The sequence below is a fragment of the Petaurus breviceps genome, unplaced genomic scaffold (assembly GCF_028583685.1).
Source record: "Petaurus breviceps papuanus isolate PSGF00001 unplaced genomic scaffold, PetGlider_PUasm1.0 171, whole genome shotgun sequence".
Taxonomy (NCBI): Eukaryota; Metazoa; Chordata; class Mammalia; order Diprotodontia; family Petauridae; genus Petaurus; species Petaurus breviceps.
Genome location: NW_027185754.1, coordinates 21,193,389 through 21,211,984, shown reverse-complemented (window position 1 = coordinate 21,211,984; position 18,596 = coordinate 21,193,389). Strand labels below are relative to the sequence as shown.

The following is an 18,596-nucleotide window of genomic DNA, read 5'->3' as shown; positions in this document are numbered from 1 at the left end:
TGCTATATTCACTGTACCACCTAGCTGCCCCTCTGTCTGATTCTTTGTGACCCTGTGGAGTTTTATTGGCAAATATATTGGAGTAATTTGCCATTTACTTCTCCAGGGACTTAAGACAAACAGAGGCTAAGTGACTTGCCCAGGATGCCACAATGAATGTTTGAGGCTGAATTTGAACTCAAGTCTTCCTGACTCTGGGCTCGGCACTCTATACACTGAGCCACTTAGCTGCCTGACAGATGTCATCTTTATCAGATTTGCACATGGCACCACAAGTGTGCAGGAAATCTACCACCCATTGAACAAGGATCCATGAAGATTTCAGTAGACTAGAATTGTGATCTGAAATGAGTGAAAATCTATTTAATTGGAAGGAAATACAAAGTTCTACATTTAACTCCATAAGTAGAGCAGGGGAAAGGTATGGCTACACCACAGCACATGTGGAAAGTTTTGTGATTTTACAGACTACAACCCAAATGAGTCTGCAAGATCATCCAGAAGTCAAACAATCTTCTCTAGGCTACATTATGAAAGGCATAATATCCAGAATTAGGAGTTGATAGTCCCTCTATACTTCCCTATTCAGGTCATATCTTGTGTATTATATTCCATTCTGGATGGTACATTTTTAAAAGACACTGACAACTTGAGAAGCAGGGCAACCTAGATGATGAAGGGACTATAAATCATACTCAGTGAGCACTGGTGGGCAAGATCACTGCTTCAGTGATATATAGCAAGTGATAAAATCTCCCTCTCCCTGAAATCTAGAGCACTTTCCTCCTAGAACCAGAAGTGTCTATTTCATTCTCAGTTGGTCTCATTTCCCTGACCTATAGTACAGCTCCCTTTCCTGCTTGATTCCTGTCTATTCTATTTCATAAACAAAACAAAATTTAAAAGTTTAGCAGGGGTGAGCAACCTGTAGCCTCGAGGCCACGTGTTACCCTCTAAGTCCTCAGGTGTGGACCTTTGACTGAATCCAAACTTCACAGAACAAATTCCCTCAATAAAAGGATTTGTTCTGTAAAACTTGGACTCAGTCAAAAGGCTGCATGCAAGGACCTAGAAAGCCACATGTGGCCTCGAGGCTGCAGACTCCCCACCCCTAGTTTAGGGTATATGGATGTAGGTGATTGATTTCTTTTTCAGGATCTGGGGAAAAGGAAGATTTTATCTGGAAACTCCCTACATTTGCTAAAAATTTAATAATAACAGAGAGAAAGGAAGTGATCAAAGAGGCTAAATAACTACCTTTGGTCCTCAAGATCCTCAATTCCTCTGGGAATTTACAATCTAAAAGGAGAGATAACAGGTAAATTATATACATACAGGTTATATACAGAGTAGATAGAATGTAATGTCAAAAGAAGGGATTAGAAATGGGGGATGAGGGAAGGGAAGGTCAGATTTGAGCTCAGTCTCAAAGGAAGCCAAGTAAGCCAGGAAGTGGAGACAAGCAGAGGGAGCATTGAAGGCATTGGAGGCAACAAATGGAAAGGCAAAAAATCAGAAAGTGGAGTGCCATGTTAAAGGAACAGGAATAAAGCCAGTGTCTTTAGATCATAGAGTATATGAAGGGGAGTAAGATGTAATAGTAATGGCCACTAATACTGATAGCAGTAGTGATAGCTGACATTTATATAGTACTTTAAAGGTTTACAAAGTACAAATGTCTCATTCTATCCTTACAACAACCCTGGGAGGTAGATGCTATTATTATCCACATTTTACAGATGAGGACACTGAGGCATAGAGAAGTTAGGTGATTTGTCCAGGATCACACATACTACAGGAGGTTTCAATAGTGGCTTAGTAAGTATCATGGCAGTTCCAGGAGAGACTAGAGAGGAGAATTGCTAGTAAGTGTCTGAGACTGGATTGGAACTCAGGAAATATTGAATCCAAGTCCATTTGTACCACCAGAAGACTAAAAAAGTAGGAAGGAGCCATGTTTGAAAGGTTGGAGTTAGCTGGCATTATTCCAACCAAAATACTGAGATCAAGGGGCATAAACTACAGAATGAAAGATTTCATCTCAGTATTACAACTGTCTAGCAAAGGAATGACTTCCTCATGAAGTGGCGCACTACTTATCATTGCAAGTGTTCAGTGGCCACCACTAGAGAAGCTGTTGATGGTTGGATGGGAGATTGGACTAAGTAATACTGAAATTTCTTCTAACACTAAGATTCTATAATCCCATAGGTTACAGCCCCACATTAAGGAGGTGTTGGCTACTTCCTAAAGAAGGAAGGAAGAATATGAGCCAGACCAATAAGACGTGGGTAACAGAATTCCTCCTCCTTGGACTTACTGATGACCCGCAGACCCAGTTGCTGCTCTTTGTATTGTTCCTGGTGGTCTACTCTGTTACTGTGCTTGGAAACCTGCTCCTCATCGCCCTGGTTCTGTCTGACTCACAGCTTCATACACCCATGTACTTTTTTCTGTGCAATTTGTCTACAGCCGACCTCTGCTTCTCTACCACCATTGTTCCCCAAGCCCTGGTCCATATGATTTCCAGGAGGAAGTTCATTTCCTTCACAGGCTGTGGTGCTCAGCTTCTTTTCATCCTCCTTTTTGGGTGTACAGAATGTGCATTGTTAGCTGTGATGTCCTATGACAGGTACTTAGCTATATGTGACCCAATGCATTATCCTCTTATCATGACATGGAAGGTGTGTATCCAGCTTGCCTTAGGATGCTGGGTCAGTGGCATCCTAGTGTCCATGGTGGATACAACATTCACGCTACAACCTCCATACCAGGGAGAAAATAGGATCCCTCATTTCTTTTGTGAGCCCCCAGCTCTCCTGGCCCTGGCATCTGCAGACACTCATAGCTCACAGATGGCCATTTTCCTCATGGGTGTGGTGATTCTTCTTGCACCTGTGACCCTGATCCTGGTCTCCTATGGATGTATCATAGTGACTGTTGTCAGGATGAAGACAACCTCAGGGAGGCTCAAGGCCTTCTCCACCTGTGGCTCTCACCTTCTTGTTGTTGTCATTTTTTATGGGTCAGCCATAATTTCCTATATGACACCCAGGACTGCTAAGGAGAAAGGGAAGCTGGTGTCTGTGTTCTATGCAGTGATAACACCCATGCTTAACCCCCTTATCTACAGCCTGAAGAATAAAGATGTGAAGAGGGCACTCAGAAATGCAGTTATTAAGAGACCACCAGGCAGATTCTGACATCGTAATCCTTATTTGTCAGTATCCTTCACCTTAAAAACTTACTGTATACTCCGTACTTTGGAAGAAATGGACTTTTCTTTGTCACTGGGGATAGAGAGTTTGCCTTGCTGGACCCCAGTGGAGGTCAGTTTACATTGCTCTCTATTCTAGATACAATTTGTGTGCATTTCATGCCTGTATTACATCTTCAATAATGGAGAGAGGTGTGAAGAGATATATCAATCATTATGGAGAATTAGTGTTTTTTCTTATATGGGGGACTAACATGAATTCCACGGATGTGGAATCATAATGATCCCTGGAAATTATTCACTAAACTTTTTTTTTCTTTTTGGAGGGCAATTGGGGTTAAGTGACTAGCCCAAAGTCACATGGCTAGTGTGTCAAGTGTCTGAGGCCAGATTTGGATTCAGATCCTCCTGACTCCAGGGCCAGTGCTCTATTCACTGTGCCACCTAGCTGCCCAAAATTTCCTCTTTTTTTGTTTTTTGAAGGGGGGAAGGCAGGACAATTGGGATTAAGTGACTTGCCCAAGGTCACACACTAGTAAGTGTTAAGCGTCTGAAGTCAAATTTGAACTCAGGTCCTCCTGACTCTAGGGCCGGTGATCTACTCACTGTACCACCGAGCCTCCCCCTTCACTAAACTTTTAAATTGAATTGAATTGAAGTAGATATAATGGAAGGATTTTGAAAATAAGAGACAGTCATTAATTTGGAAAGTTGTAGAGGAGTTGAGCAAAAAAAAAGTAACCCAATCTTAGACTGCCTGCTATTAAAAGATAGTGATCAAACATGGACATTTACAATGACATTGTACTCTGAAGTACAGTGGAACTTCTGTAGTGACAAGATGCCTTTTAGAATACTTTGTTCTGTATCTAAATCTAATACAATATCTTAAGGAAGACATTTCCAAATTAAAGGGTGTCCAGGGGAAGGTGACCAAGATAATGGAAGGATTTAAAAACATGTCACATGGTTGAATCATTGTTGGATAGTTGAATCACAGAAGTTTGGAGTAGGAAAACATCTGAGGTACTCTCATTCAACCTCTATCTGAAAAATATGACCTCCCTAAACATTTTATTATAAGTGTTAGGTACACAAAATCTCAGATCAACTAGGTAATCAGCAAATAATAGTGAGACATTTTATCCAAGATCAAGGAATTGCAATTTGCCCTTTTAGACAGGGGTGTCCAGAGAGGGGAGTTAGAACAGGGGTTATATACACTCAGAAGGGGCTGGTAGTTGGGTAAATGGAACAGCTGGTAAAACCACAGAATCAGTTTAAGCTACCACTGGCCAGCAGAGGCACGTATGCTGCTGACCTGGCCCCTTGCCACTGTCACCTGTATGGTCAGCAGGACAGCCAAATTATAGGGAGTATTGATAAAAAATTAAAAGAACAAAGTTGCATCCTTGGAAGTATCTCTAACTCAGAGCAAGGGAAATTAGAAACTGCTCATCATAGAAGGGTAGGGGCCCAGAAATCCCCAGGGGTTGACAGAAATTAGCAGCTACTGCTTAAAGATCACTAGTGTAATTTCAGTCTGTAAAATTATGGGCAACACATAGAAAATGTGTTGGGGGTGACACTTGGTAGACTATAAAGAATGTGGTCTGAGGTATTTTGGACTAGCCTCTAAGTCCATGAATAACACCATTTTCTTAAAAATATTTTTTGGTGACCGGCTGGAGGGACTCCAGATCAGCAGCAGCTGTGACCATTTCCAGATTTATCCACACATAGATGCAAAGGAAAAAGTGAGAGGTCAGTACAATCTGGACTTTGGGACCCAGTAAGTGGGAGTGTGTGGCTTTTGCTCCCCAGGGTGAGAAGCCACTGAGACACCAGCACAGCCAGCCAGCACCACTTGGCAGCTTCAGCTCCTGGCCTGCAGAGTGTAGGGGGACCAGGCACCAGTCTGAGCGGTAATTGCTCTTGCTTTAACCTGCTTGGATCTGGATTGCAGTCTAGGGTGGAGGTCCTGGGTGTGTGTCAAGCTTGCCAGAGCATGTGGAGACCTCAGAGAGGGCACCCATCTAATACCTCTGTCAGCTGAGAAACCCCCAGTGTTTGGAACGAAAGCTCCCCTGTCTGGTGGCAGAGTCCTACTGTGGCAAAAAGCCCAGGGGTCAAGTGACTGAGGGGTGATATGACCAGGCAGAGGAAACAAAGCAGACAGAAGATTTCAACATTAGACTCCTATTTTGGGGACAAAAAGGAGGAAAGCATGGAACAGGAGGAAGACAGTGAAGTCAGAACTCCTGCACCAAAAGCTTCAAAGGAAAATACGAGCTGCTTACAGGCCAAAGAAGACCTTAAGAAGCAGATAAGAGAAGAGGAGGAAAACTAGGGAAGAGAAATGAGAATTATGCAAGAAAATTACAAAACGAGAGTCAACAGCCTGACTGAGGAAAATCACACCTTAAAAAATAGACTAACTCAAATGGCAAAAGAGGCTCAAAAAGGCAATGAGGAGAAGAATGCCTTAAAAAGCTGAATTTGCAAGATGGAAAAAAAATCTCAAAAGCTCAATGAGGAGAATCATTGCTTCAGAATTAGATTGGAGCAAATGGAAGCTAATGACTTTATGAGAAATCAAGATGCTGTTAAACAGATCCAAACAAATGAAAGAATAGAAGGCAATGTGGAATATCTCATGGGAAAAACCACTGACCTGGAAAATAGATCCAGGAGAGATAATTTAAAAATTATTGGACTACCTGAAAGCCATGATCAAAGTAAGAACCTAGAAATCATCCTCCAGGAAGTTCTCAAAGAAAACTGCCCTGATGTTTTAGAACCAGAGGGCAAAATAGAGGTTGAAAGAATCCACTGATCACCTCCTGAAAAAGATCCCAAAAGGAAAACTCCTAGGAATATTATAGCCAGGTTCCAGAATTTCCAGATTAAAGAGAGAATGTTGCAAGCAGCCAGGAAGAAACAATTTGAATATTGCGGAAACACAATCAGGATAACCCAGGATCTGGCAGCTTCTACACTGAGGGATCGAAGGGCTTGGAATATGATATTCCAGAGGTCAAAGGAGCTGGGATTAAAACCAAGAGTCACCTACCCAGCAAAACTGAATATCATGTTTCAGGGGAAAATATGGTCATTCAGTGAAATAGAGGACTTTCAAGCATTCTTGATGAAAAAACCAGAGTTGAATAGAAAATTTGACATTCAGATACAAGAAGCAAGAGAAGCATGAGAAGGTAAACAGAGAAAACAAATCATAAGGAACTTATGAAACTGAACTATTAACATTCCTACATGGAAAAACAATAATTGTAACTTATGAAACTTTTCTCAGTAGTTGAAGGGAATAGAAATATATATGTCTATATATGAGGGTATATTGGCATATGAATACATATATGAATGTGTGTATATATGTTTACAGGTATACATAGATAGAGGGCACAGGACCAATTTAACAGGAAGGTATGATACTTAAAAGGTGAAGTTAAGAGGTGAGAGAGGAATATAATGAGAGGACATGGGGAGAGACAGAATGGGGGTAAACTATCTCATATAGAAGAGGAAAGGGAAAATGGTTACAATGGAGGGGAAGAATAGGAAGGCAAAAGGGAATGGTTCAACCTTATTCCCATTTAATTTGGTTTGAGGAGGGAACGAAATACACACTAAATAGGATATCTCACCCTCCAGGAGAGTAGGGGGGGAAGGGGATGAGAGGGGGTATAATGGAAGGGAGGGCAGGCTGGGGGGGGAGGGAAGTTAGAAGCACCCACTTTTGAAAAGGGACAGAATCAAAGTAGAGAACAGAACAAGTGGAAGGTGGGATAGGAGGGAGGTAAATATAGGCAGTCTTTTACAATATATCTACTTTGTTATTGTTTTGCATTAGCCACACATGTACAACCTATACTGAACTGCTTATCTTCCCAGTAGGGGTGGGTGACAAGGGAGGAAGGGAATGAATCTGGAATTCAAAGTTTTAAAATCAAATATTCAAATATATATACTATTATTAATACTATTTTACATGCAATTGGGAAATAAGGTATACAGGCACAGGGGCATAGAGATCCACTGGAAAAGTCAAAAGGTGTATGGGAGAAAATATGGGAGACAGCAGAATGGAGGAGGGGATATCCTGTGGGACTGCTATTTTGGGGTGGTGTGTAGGGGGAAAATGGGGAGAAAATTTGCAACTCAAAATCTGGTGGAAATGAATGATGTAAATCAGAAGTTAATAAAGCATTTGAAAAAAATATTTTTTGGTTTAAAAAACTTCCACACTCAAGTCTCTTGATTCTTTAAATGTATGAAGTGTATGGCATCAGTATCAGTAACCCCTTACACATTGACTATGGGTACTAGTACTGCATCTTTAAAAGGGAGTAGAATCTTGAGGAGTTACACTATAGCTATCATCTATGAGGAGTCTATGAGAGGACAGAGCCTGTCATTTTGAAGAATTAAGCATTAATTGCGATGGCTGTAAACAGACTTTTAGAACAGAGTGAAAGGAGAAAGAGAACTTCATTACTGAAAGTATTGCGTTTAAAAATTATCTATCAAACAAACCCTAATTAGCTCTTGCTAAGCTGGTTAGCAGGCAGGAATTGCTGCCTTTTTTTCCTCCTACCCATGTTTGTGTGGGCAGAACTTCCCCCAGTCTTACTTCTCCTCTGGGACATTATTTTCTCATCCTCCTTCTTTCTAGGAGAATAGTTTCCTTTCAACCTCCACTGTGAGGTGAAAGCATTCATGGCAGTATCTCACCCACCAATGGTGGTTATTGTGAATCTAGCAATATTCCTAGCAAAAATATTCTCAGGATTTTTGCTTCTTTAGATATGAACCACCAGCAGTGAATACTGGTAACACAACAGTTTACATCTCCACCCCTTTGGGGTTTTCACAATCATCCACATGGAGGGAGAGAGGTAGAAGAAAGTAGGATGGGAACAAGTGTTTAAGTGCCTATTATGTGCCAGTTTGATAGTTATAAACTTTACAAATACTGTCTCATTTGATCCATAAAACAATCCTGTGAGATAGGTGCTATTATTATCCTTACTTCATAGCTGAGGAAACTGATGCAGACACAGCTTAACTGACTTACTCAGGATAGTAAGGATAAATATTAAATAAACTAGAGAAATATCGTTTCCCATAAGCTTTTACTATTCTCTTCCTCTCTTCTTCCTCTGTTTCATGTGCTTAAACATCACTTACTGAAAATATAATTTATTGCCAATATAAGAAACGATATGAAGACAAATGTTAAAATCTCAACAATTTCTCCAGGAGAAAAAGATCACAGACCGTGGTCCTACAATTCAGCTCTCTAAGGATGCTAGTTAAAGTTGTTTCTCAAGACTTGTTTTAATAAAATTTCTTCATAAGATTAATGTTAAATTCACTTCTTTCAAGAAAGAAGTTCTCTTAATCCTTTCCATTCTCAAACACCCATTCTCCAACAATCCAAACTAATGGTCTTTCTATAATGACAGTTGAATTCTCAATCTTCTCATATAATCCCCTCGATGACAATTAAACTATTAATTCCCAAAGATTCTATTCTCTCTTTAAAATGTAGTAACAATATCCATAATCATTGTGGAAGAACCTATGGAAGATAGTGTTACAAATGTAAAAACTGGTTCCTCCTTTCCCTCCTCCCCCTCCATCTCTTGTGTCTCACTCTTTTCATTCTTACCTTCTAATTTCTGTTTTGAATGCATATAAGATTGTACTGGTGATCCTATTCTACCAAGCATCTCAAAGACTTCTACCTATCTGTGCTCTACCCTTTGTGATGTCAGTTATGTAGGGGGTGAAGGATATGAGTCCTTAGAGAGGAGATAGTATTAGCATAATGTAGAAAGAAGCAGTTGAGATAACATTGAGGTGGAAAGAAACTGATTCTGCCACAGCATTATCAATGCTCCATGTAAGCTGGGGTTATAATAGTTGGTATTTGATTCTTAAATCCCACATTGTATCCTGCTCTGATGAGATTACATCCAGCATTCTGAGCTTCTACTTGTGGAAGATAGGAACAATAGACAGTAAAGAAAACCTCTGTAAGTGAAGGACTCTTAACCTGGAGTCCATCAACTTGTTTTAAAAAAAGACAGAACACATTTTGATAACTCTATTTTAGTATAGTGGCTTTTCTTTGTAACACTATGGATTTTATTTTATATATTTAAAATATTATTCTGAGAAAGGGTCCATAAGTTTCACCAGACTGCCAAAGGGCAGCATGACATTAAAACAATGAAGAATCCTTGCTCTAGATTAACTAATGATTCAGGTTTGAACTAAAGCTCCTGCAGCCAAAACAGAAAGTCCTAAATACTAGGGTTAATTAAAATAATTGGTGGTGTTTGGCTTTGAGTAGAGAGAACTTTCAGGTAATATGACAGCTCTCTTCAATTACTGAGTTGTTAGATATTAGACATGTTACTCTTGGCCAGACAAAGGAGAACTAAAGCCAGGGGATGTCTGGGAACATACAAACTTAGTATAAAGAACTTTCTAACAATTCTAGTCCTCCAAAAGTAGAATGGACTGCTTTGCCTCCTAAGGTAGTGGGTGGCCCATCACTAGAGGTCTTCAAGTTAAAGTTTTTGGGTGGCATTGGAAAGGAGTTCAGACTTCAGGTTGAAGAGGTTACCCACTAAGAGGGTTAGGGTTGCTCTGGAGACCCCAAAGTACCAACACGCCATGTCCTGCCAAGTGAATTTGACTCAAATCTCCTCTCAGTCAAAGAAAAGTAAAGTTTATTAAAAGTTTGCCTGCATTAGACACAGAATAAGTCTGTGCTAGGCCATTCTATGGTGCTCTCAGCATTTTATGGCACTCTCACTATTCTATGGCGCTCTCACAAACATGAAGACAGGATGGGGTTTTATAAACAGAAGGTTGTGGGTGGAATCCAGGGGTGGTCTAGGGGAGGTTTTGGGGGAGGGTCTTCAGGAAGAGTTAATGAGGTCAATGAGTGATTAAGGGTGGGAAGTTGCTGGAGGCCACCTGGAGATCACAAACAATGGTGGGCTAGGCCAGTTCAAGCATGGATCCATAGGGTGGGAAGTCTAGCAAGTCTAGTAACAGAGGGTGGGAAGTCTAGTAACAGACTTGCCTCATGCAGATGCCTCATCAAATGAGATAATTTAATCAGAGCTCAAGGACCTGTTTCTCAAGGACTCAAGGAGAGCTTGAGAGGGCTCCCACAGCCCATACCTCATCAAGGTGACTAAATGATCTCTCCAATAGTTTAACACAAGGTCTTTACTGTATCTATAAAAAATCTTATATGTATACACACATATGCCCACAAGGACAAAATTACAAATTTTTAGACTCAATAGATAAGAAATAGTCATAGAAAAAATCCCACAAATGGTGCATATATCATGCAGAATGAATTATTCATCTTCAGTCATTTCCTCTTTGCTACCTTCTTCCTTGCTGTCTATAAATATATCCATGTCTACCCCTATCTTTGAAAAATGAAGGCAATGATTATTAATAACCAATTATGAGGGAGATGTAGGCTTTTTTCCCTGTCCTATTTCCATCCCCAAAGCTTAGACTAGACCATCTTATGTAGGTGATTTCCTGTCCATTGTGTTCTACTCAGGTTTGAGTGGGGATAAATTCTTTGCTTAGATTACCCAAGGCTGGGCAATTCAGAAAGAAATGACACAAAGTTACATCCCCCAGCCCTTCATTAGAATGGCTCCACCTCTCATTAGTAACCAACCAAAATTGATTGCCATCCTTAGAAAAACCCACTCTTCCAAGGGCCTATACACTGAGAGACCCATGACATGAGTTGTCTTTGACAATGACCAAATGACCATTCCTTTTCTTAATAAAATGCTAGCATTATATTACCCAGAAACTGTCTCTTGAACTTTTTTAAATGTCACAAAACAAAAAATAAAAACTATGCACTTGACCCTACTATCCTCTCTATCATCCTACATATTTCCTTTCCTAGAAAGCAAAACTCCTGGAAAATGCCATCTATATTCCTTCACTTTCTCTGTGTTTATGCATTTCTCTGCTGCCTGCTTAGATCATTGTTCAGATAAAATTATTCTCTCAGAAATGACAGCGGAATACAGTATATCTAAGTTCAAATATTGCCTCTGTCAATGCCTCATTGATCTCAGGGAAGTCCTTTAGTCAGTATAGTACACAATTTCCTCATCTATAAAATGAGTGGAGCCAAACTAGAACAGGGACTGGTAAACTATGATTGACAGCCCAACTCTGGTCTGCCATCTATTTTTAAATGACCTCTGAACTAAAAATGGTTCTTGCGTTTTTAATAGTTGAAGAAATCAAAGGAATAATATTTCCCGATGTGAAAATTATATCAAATTCAAATGTCAGTGTCCATAAATAAAATATCATTGAAAACACTACTGTGCTCAATCATTTAGCTCATTCATTTTCACAGTCTATGGTTCCTTTCTCACAATGGCAGAGTTGAGTAGTTTCAGTCAGTACTGTCTGTGACAGTCTCATCTCTTCACACTGCTGCTCAGTACATTACAAATCATAGTGAGGGAGTTATAACTCAACAGCATTTCAAATGCTATGCTTATTACTGTTTGATGACTTTTTTATACTCTATACCCATCATGTTAAAACAAGAAAAGCAGAGAAAATTAGATTTCTAATGTCAAGGTTTTAAGGTACAGAACCATGTGAATTATTTTGTTATCAAATTGGATGGAAAAGTATTGTGTTTATTATGAAGGAATACTATAGCTCTGCTAAAAGAATACAATATATGTAAACATTACCAGACTGGGGCGGCCAGGTAGCACGGGGAGTAAGAGCACTGGCCCCAGAGTCGGGATAACCTGGAATCAAATCTGGGCTCAGACACTTAGCACCCACCCAGAAACACCTGGCCATGTAACCTTGAGCAAGTTACTTAACCCCAATTACTTTTTAAAAAAAAAACCATCATTGTGCTAAACACTCATTGTATTCCAAACTGACAAGAAAATAATGGCAAAAAAAATTAGAAAATTTAAAATGAAATAGTCATCACAGCAAAATTTCTTGACAAATATATAATATGAAAATGAGACTGAAACCAAAGTAAGTTTCTGAGTGGTTTATTTATTAGTCAAGCAAGGAAAGTCATTTACTAATGTTGTTGTTGTTCAGTCATACCTAACTCTTCATGACCCCATTTGGGGTTTCCTTGGCAATGATACCAGAGTGTTTTGCCATTTCCTTCTCCAGCTCATTTTATAGATGAAGAAACTGAGGCAAACAGGGTTAAGTGAATTGCTCAAGGTCACACAGCTAGTGCATATCTGAGGTCAAATTTGAACCCAGGAATACGAGTCTTCCTGTCTCTTCAATCTACTGTACCACCTAGCTGCCCCTTATGAATTAGGAATTATTTAAATTATATTTGATTAAAGAAAACTACAAACTTTGCCTCTTCCAAATTTTAAAAGGAAAATAAATGTGTTACATATGAATTGAAGTACAGAGAATCCCACAAAATAATAAGAAGAAACCCCACACAAATAACAGTAGAATACTTTAATATTTAGAGTTCTCATCTCTACTCTCAAGTGACTCCACATGCCCCTGTAGTAAAAATTGTTAAAAGTCCTCAAGCTTGTGGCTCAAGGTCCAATTATATGGATTTCATATGAAAGAGACTCTGCCTAAATCTTGCAACTTCATAAGAAGTGGAAAATAATGATCTGTTTGGACACGTAAAATAATAGGAGATCAAAAACTCCATCGGGGGAAAAACCATTCCTTATATAGTACTCAGAGCAAGAGGCTCAACGTGAACAGAATGTTAGGGCCTGGTAAAAGAGGACAAGAAAAAGTGCTCTGCCCCAGTTGCTCAGGACAGGAACTCAGGCTCAGTCAACCCCTGTAGGTGTCATTTTGAGTTAACTGCTATAAGATTTGGTTTTTATGACCACATGAGAACCACATAGAAAATAAACACATCAACAGATCTCTCCTGATGAGTACAATATCCTCTAGAGCATATTTGCTCTAGAGACCATCTCTTGTAATAGCCCATTAAATTGGTGCTATCCTCAAAGAATTTGTTCTTATTTAAAAGGTACATCTTCTGAACCACCAACGAGGCTTCCTTGTGGGAAGGGCACATGTGAGCCAATTTTCCTTTCTTCCCTCCCCTTCTCTTCAATTCCTCTTCCTGGGCCTTTACAAAGATTTAAAACATGTTTTCTGCCTTCCAGTAAAGATCCCTGTGCTTTCTATGCTCTCTACCTAGCCCAGTGGTTACTTCTCATGCATCTGTTCTGTGTTGAACATTTGGAATGGCTTCACTGACTATGAGATCCTTTCCTGGTCTTTTCTGCAGTCCAGGTGAGAAACCAAGGGTTTAGATACAGATGAGCAAAAGAGGAAGGGGTGGCTGAAAGAGAAGTCTGATCTTGAATGTTTCAAGGGAATTTATGCTCAGTACCCTCCTGATTTTGTCCTTTTGATTCAAAATTCCTCAACCATCAAGTATAGTATTCCATTACTTTCCCCTAGACAGTAGATATACTCAGATGATTTTTCAGTATAAGACAGATCTCCCATCAACAATAGGTATTCCTCAGGAACTGGCATGGAATGAATCCCAGTTGATAAATTGCATCAGAAGATGAGTTCCTTTGCTGGTATAAGAGCCTCTTGTCCAGTATTTACACCTATTTATACTTGGAAGGATTTGGGTATAGGGGGTTCCTCCACAGGTATATTTTTGCATTGAAAATTCATGTCGAGTGATATGTCCTTCCTGATCATACCTAGCTATTGTTCAAGGGAAAAAGCAAGACCTATGCAAAGAGGGAACTGGTCCTTTAGACTCTTCAGAAAAATATTATTTATGTCACAAAGGCATGAAGATTATCTAGAGAATAGCATTGACCAGGAAACCCCCACAATGGAATTTCCAATGTCAGAAACTTGAGGAAAAGGCAACACACTTAATCCTTGGGTCAGGGGAATTAGGGTTCAACAGAAGGATAGAGCCACAGGCATTTCACTGCACACCTTTGAGTCTGAGTGGTAGAATGACAGTCTAATACCGGCCCCAAAATTTAGCTCCCTAAGATCATATAAGATCACTAGATCCTCCACATTCTTTCCTATCTCTGCTGTTTACCAAACCAGTCTTAGACTTTCTTTTCTTCTGAAACTAGGCAGAGGACAACTGTGCACAGTTATTAAAGTAGGACATAAAATTAATTACCATTTTCTAGAACTAAGAAAAGCAAATATTGAAAAGTTTGTTAGGTAGATGATAGGAGTAAAGTGAATGGGTGAAAGTTGAAAGATTGAGGGCCAGGAGAAAAGATAGGGAATGTGGTATGGAGCATGCTTTAAAAGAAAAATTTGGAGCTCTCTTTGCATTCTATGTGTCTTTAAAAAAATGTCAGAGTCACATTACCATATGAGTTCTTCTACCTCTCTAGAATCACATCTTTCAGGTCTTTAGCTCTGCTAATACATGAGGTGCACATGTATTGAGATAAATTGATCCTAGAGTAATTGATACCATTTACAGAAATCACCCAAGCTGTTAGAAGAAATTCAAGGGTACCTAGGAAAAAACCTCCCCGATACTAACAGTGTTTGGGAACAATGCAGAATAATATAACTCTTCTATTACACTCACCTACAGAAGTGAAGAAAAAAACCTATCACTATCTATCCTACAAGATCAGGCTCCAAGATAGACTCTCCCCTAGCTTCCAGCATAATGAATTAGGTCAGAACTAATTATCTCAAGGAATTGCTGATTGTTCTTGATTATTCACCTTTTGGTCCCTTAGCTCTCAACACCCCCAGGACCCTACTATCATCACCCAGAATTTATAAACTTCTTCCTGTCAAGAAACATGAGCTTCTTGTGGTGACTTGAGAATACTCCCTGAGATATTCTTGTTACTATTGTTTTGCCATTGGAAAAACTAGGTCTTGAGAGATGCCAATATGGAGGAAATGGATTTTTCCAATAAATTCCCATCCTCAAGTCATTACCTTGTCTATCGAATCTATTTGAGCTATATCAATAGCAAATATTCTCCATTTTAATTAAAGACATGGTCGATGAGCACTTAGAAATATAAACAGTGAGAACTAGGAGCTAACATAAGCTTCACCAAGAGAAAAGTTGTGAGGCTTGACCTAGTATATATTTGTAACAGGGTTAATAGACTTATATATAAAAGACATTTCCATGGAAATTCTAGATTTCAACAAGGAATTTGAAAAAAAAATTCAAATGATAGCTTTGAGAACAAGATAGATGTGAACTGCATGGAGGCATGGTAAGATGGATCCAGAGCTGTTTGAATAACTAAAATCAAGGACTGATCCTTAGAGGAAATATGGGTGTGTGTGTAGGGAGTAGTATAGTGTGTGTGTGTGTGTTTGAGTGGGGGGGGAGAAAATGTCTCCTGAAACACCTTCATAAATCTCTCACTTTTGTCCTATATCATTAAAACAGACCTGCACAATTTGGCAGTAGGTAGGTGCCAAAATTAAAATAGGCTAAACTTCTTCAGCCACAGATGGGTTATACTAGAGACTGATTCTGGTTGGTTGGTTGCCATGGATTATGTGACAAATAGGAGACAGTGTGCAGTGGCAACTGTACATTTTTTAAATTTAATTAATTAATTTTTAGTTTTCAACATTCAGTTCCACAAGCTTTTGAGTTTTAAATTTTCTCCATTTTCCTCCCCTCTCCCCTCCCCAAGCTGACATGCAATCTGATATAGGCTCTACATACAAATTCATGTTAAAATGTTTTCACATTAGTCATGTTGTAAAGAAGAATTAGAACCAATGGGATGAACCATGAGGAAGAAGAAACAAAGCAAAACAAAACCAAATCAAGAGAGAGAGCAAATAGTAATGTTCTATTTGCATTCAGACTTCATAGTTCTTCTCTGATGTGGTTAGCATTTTCCATCATGAGTCTTTGGGAGCTGTCTTAGAACCTCACATTGCTGGGAAGAGCTAAGTCTATCATGGTCATGGCACAATGTGGCTGTAACTGTGGATAATGTTCTCCTGGTTCTGCTCACCTCACTCAGCATCAGTCTATTCAAGTCTTTCTAGGTTTTTTTTTAAGTCTGCCTACTCATTATTTCTTACAGCACAATAGCATTCCATTACATTCATATACCACAACTTCTTTAGCCATTCCCCAATTGATGGGTATACTCTCAATTTCCAATTCTTTGCCACCACAAAAAGGACTGTTATAAACATTTTTGTACATGTGGTTCCTTTTCCCATTTTTATGATCTCTTTAGGATACAGTCCTAGAAGTGGCATTGCTGGGTCAAAGGGTATGTACATTTTATAGCCCTTAGGGCATAGTTCCAAATTGCTCTCTAAAATGGCAGCCCTATGATTTTCAAGGACTGCCTGAAGTCCTTTGGCAGGCTGCAGCTGTATGTTGAAGAGGTCTGCATTAAACATTTTCCCCAATGATTTTGAGGAAGGCATAGATAATCTGAAATGTAGAAAGATGGCCAATACCCAAGTGTACAAAAAATGAGGCTAACACAAATATGATTTTTAGACCTAGCAAGCATCTATTTGTTTTTCTAATCACAAATTTCCTTCTTTAGGAGGCACATTAGATATTAAGTAGCCAGAAATAAACTAAGCAGAAACGTACTTTTCCCAGGAAATTCACAAAGGTCTTGATAATTAGCAATAAGCCTTCATCTAGAACATCTTTAAAGTAGAGTAGATCTATCTGAAAGAGGTCCTCACCTTGAACAGGTACTCTAAACACTAATTTATCATTGGAATATTCAACGATTACTTGTGAAGTGTGATCATATACTATCCCTAAACACTGGGGTTACAAAGACAAAGAAGAAACAGCACCTATACTCAAAAAGCTTCTATTCTATTAATATAGTCTTGGTGTAATTTGCACTTTTGAATATAATCTCCAAAACCAAATTAACACATCATAGGTCTGATTAACAGAGTAAGAATATCATCTAAATAAGCAACAATAAATTGTTTGGAGTATGTCATGAATTATAGAATCTCAACCTTTATAAGGGAACTAAGATTATCTTGCTAGGTGGATGATTCTGTACCAGACAGTATGAAACTAAATGGTTATTGCCTCTTATGGTTTAAAATCTAGTAGAGAATTCAGAAAAAGAAATAGGTAAAATGCAGGAAAATGAACAATTCTCAGAAAAAGAGACCCAGTAACTAAAGGTTGATCTGTCTTTATATGTCAATAATCTAAAGGACTGTCTAATAATTTGAACAAGTCAGGACACTCCAATATAGGTCCATTAGGCCTTTGTTTCCTTTGAGCTGATAAATTATTTTCCTTTGTGAGTGTTTTGATTCAGAGGAAGCATTTGTCCTCCCTGTTAATGCCTGATAACCTATTGTTAAATGTGTTTTAACATAAGCAATATGGATTGGACAGTAAACTATATGGCAAAGTAAGAAGTGACAGGAAAGTGGGGGAGGGGAAGCTAATGTTTTCAAAGGTGGATTTAGAATTGAGTTCTATTAATCTTTTTTGCCATTTCTGATGATTCTCTTTGACTCAATTCATTGAGATAGTTTGATGGGAGAGGTACTGAATGACTATATAAAGGCAAATGTCCTTATTTTCAAAAATGGTTATAGCAAAGTTTATAAATTATAAGTGAGTGAACTTAACTTTAATTCCTGATATAAACCTAAAAATATGGTTAAAGGGATGGTTTGCGAGCAGTTAGAATGGTTGTGATGATATTTGAGAGCCAATATGATTTCATCATGAGTACATGATATCAAATTAAATTTAGCGGCTTTTTGTAAGAAATGATAAATCTAAATTGACTGACATGATTAATCAAAGACCATTCTCTGTCACATCCCCAAAATGGGACCATCCTATCTTAGGTTTATATCTAGAGATGACTTTAAGTTTCAAGTACATTACCATCCTTTTGCGGATGAGGAAACTGAGGTCCAGAGACATTAAGTGATTGTTCTGAGGTCACCCAAGTAGCAGAGGACAATTAGAACTCATACTCATACTCCTAATCTCCTGTTCTTTTCATTAAAGAACATGTAGGGTAAATTCTGGGTCAGATGGCTCAGGTCAGTCTAGTGGTTCAGGTTAGGACTGCAGTAAAATGAAACACTTGCAGACCATATAAGAAAAGGAAGTTTACTTATCAATAACAAAGAAAAGATGTTTAGTAAGGATGCAGCATTGATTTGACTGGGTGAAATTTCACATGAAATTCCACAGTTGTCATTGTGGCATAGCAATTAGAAGAAGGATGTAGCAATTCTGAAGTAGGAGCCTCTGAAATCTTGTGCAATGACCTTTCTATTT

General features: G+C 38.9%; 1 protein-coding gene across 1 annotated transcript; it reads left to right on the top strand.

Moving 5' to 3' along the window:
• The first annotated feature begins 2,267 nt into the window (after positions 1 to 2,267).
• On the top strand, positions 2,268 to 3,203 carry LOC138157233 (olfactory receptor 2D2-like). The gene has a single exon (XM_069082798.1). The coding sequence runs from the start codon at positions 2,268 to 2,270 to the stop codon at positions 3,201 to 3,203; it is 936 nt and encodes a 311-aa protein (XP_068938899.1).
• The last annotated feature ends 15,393 nt before the right edge of the window (positions 3,204 to 18,596 follow it).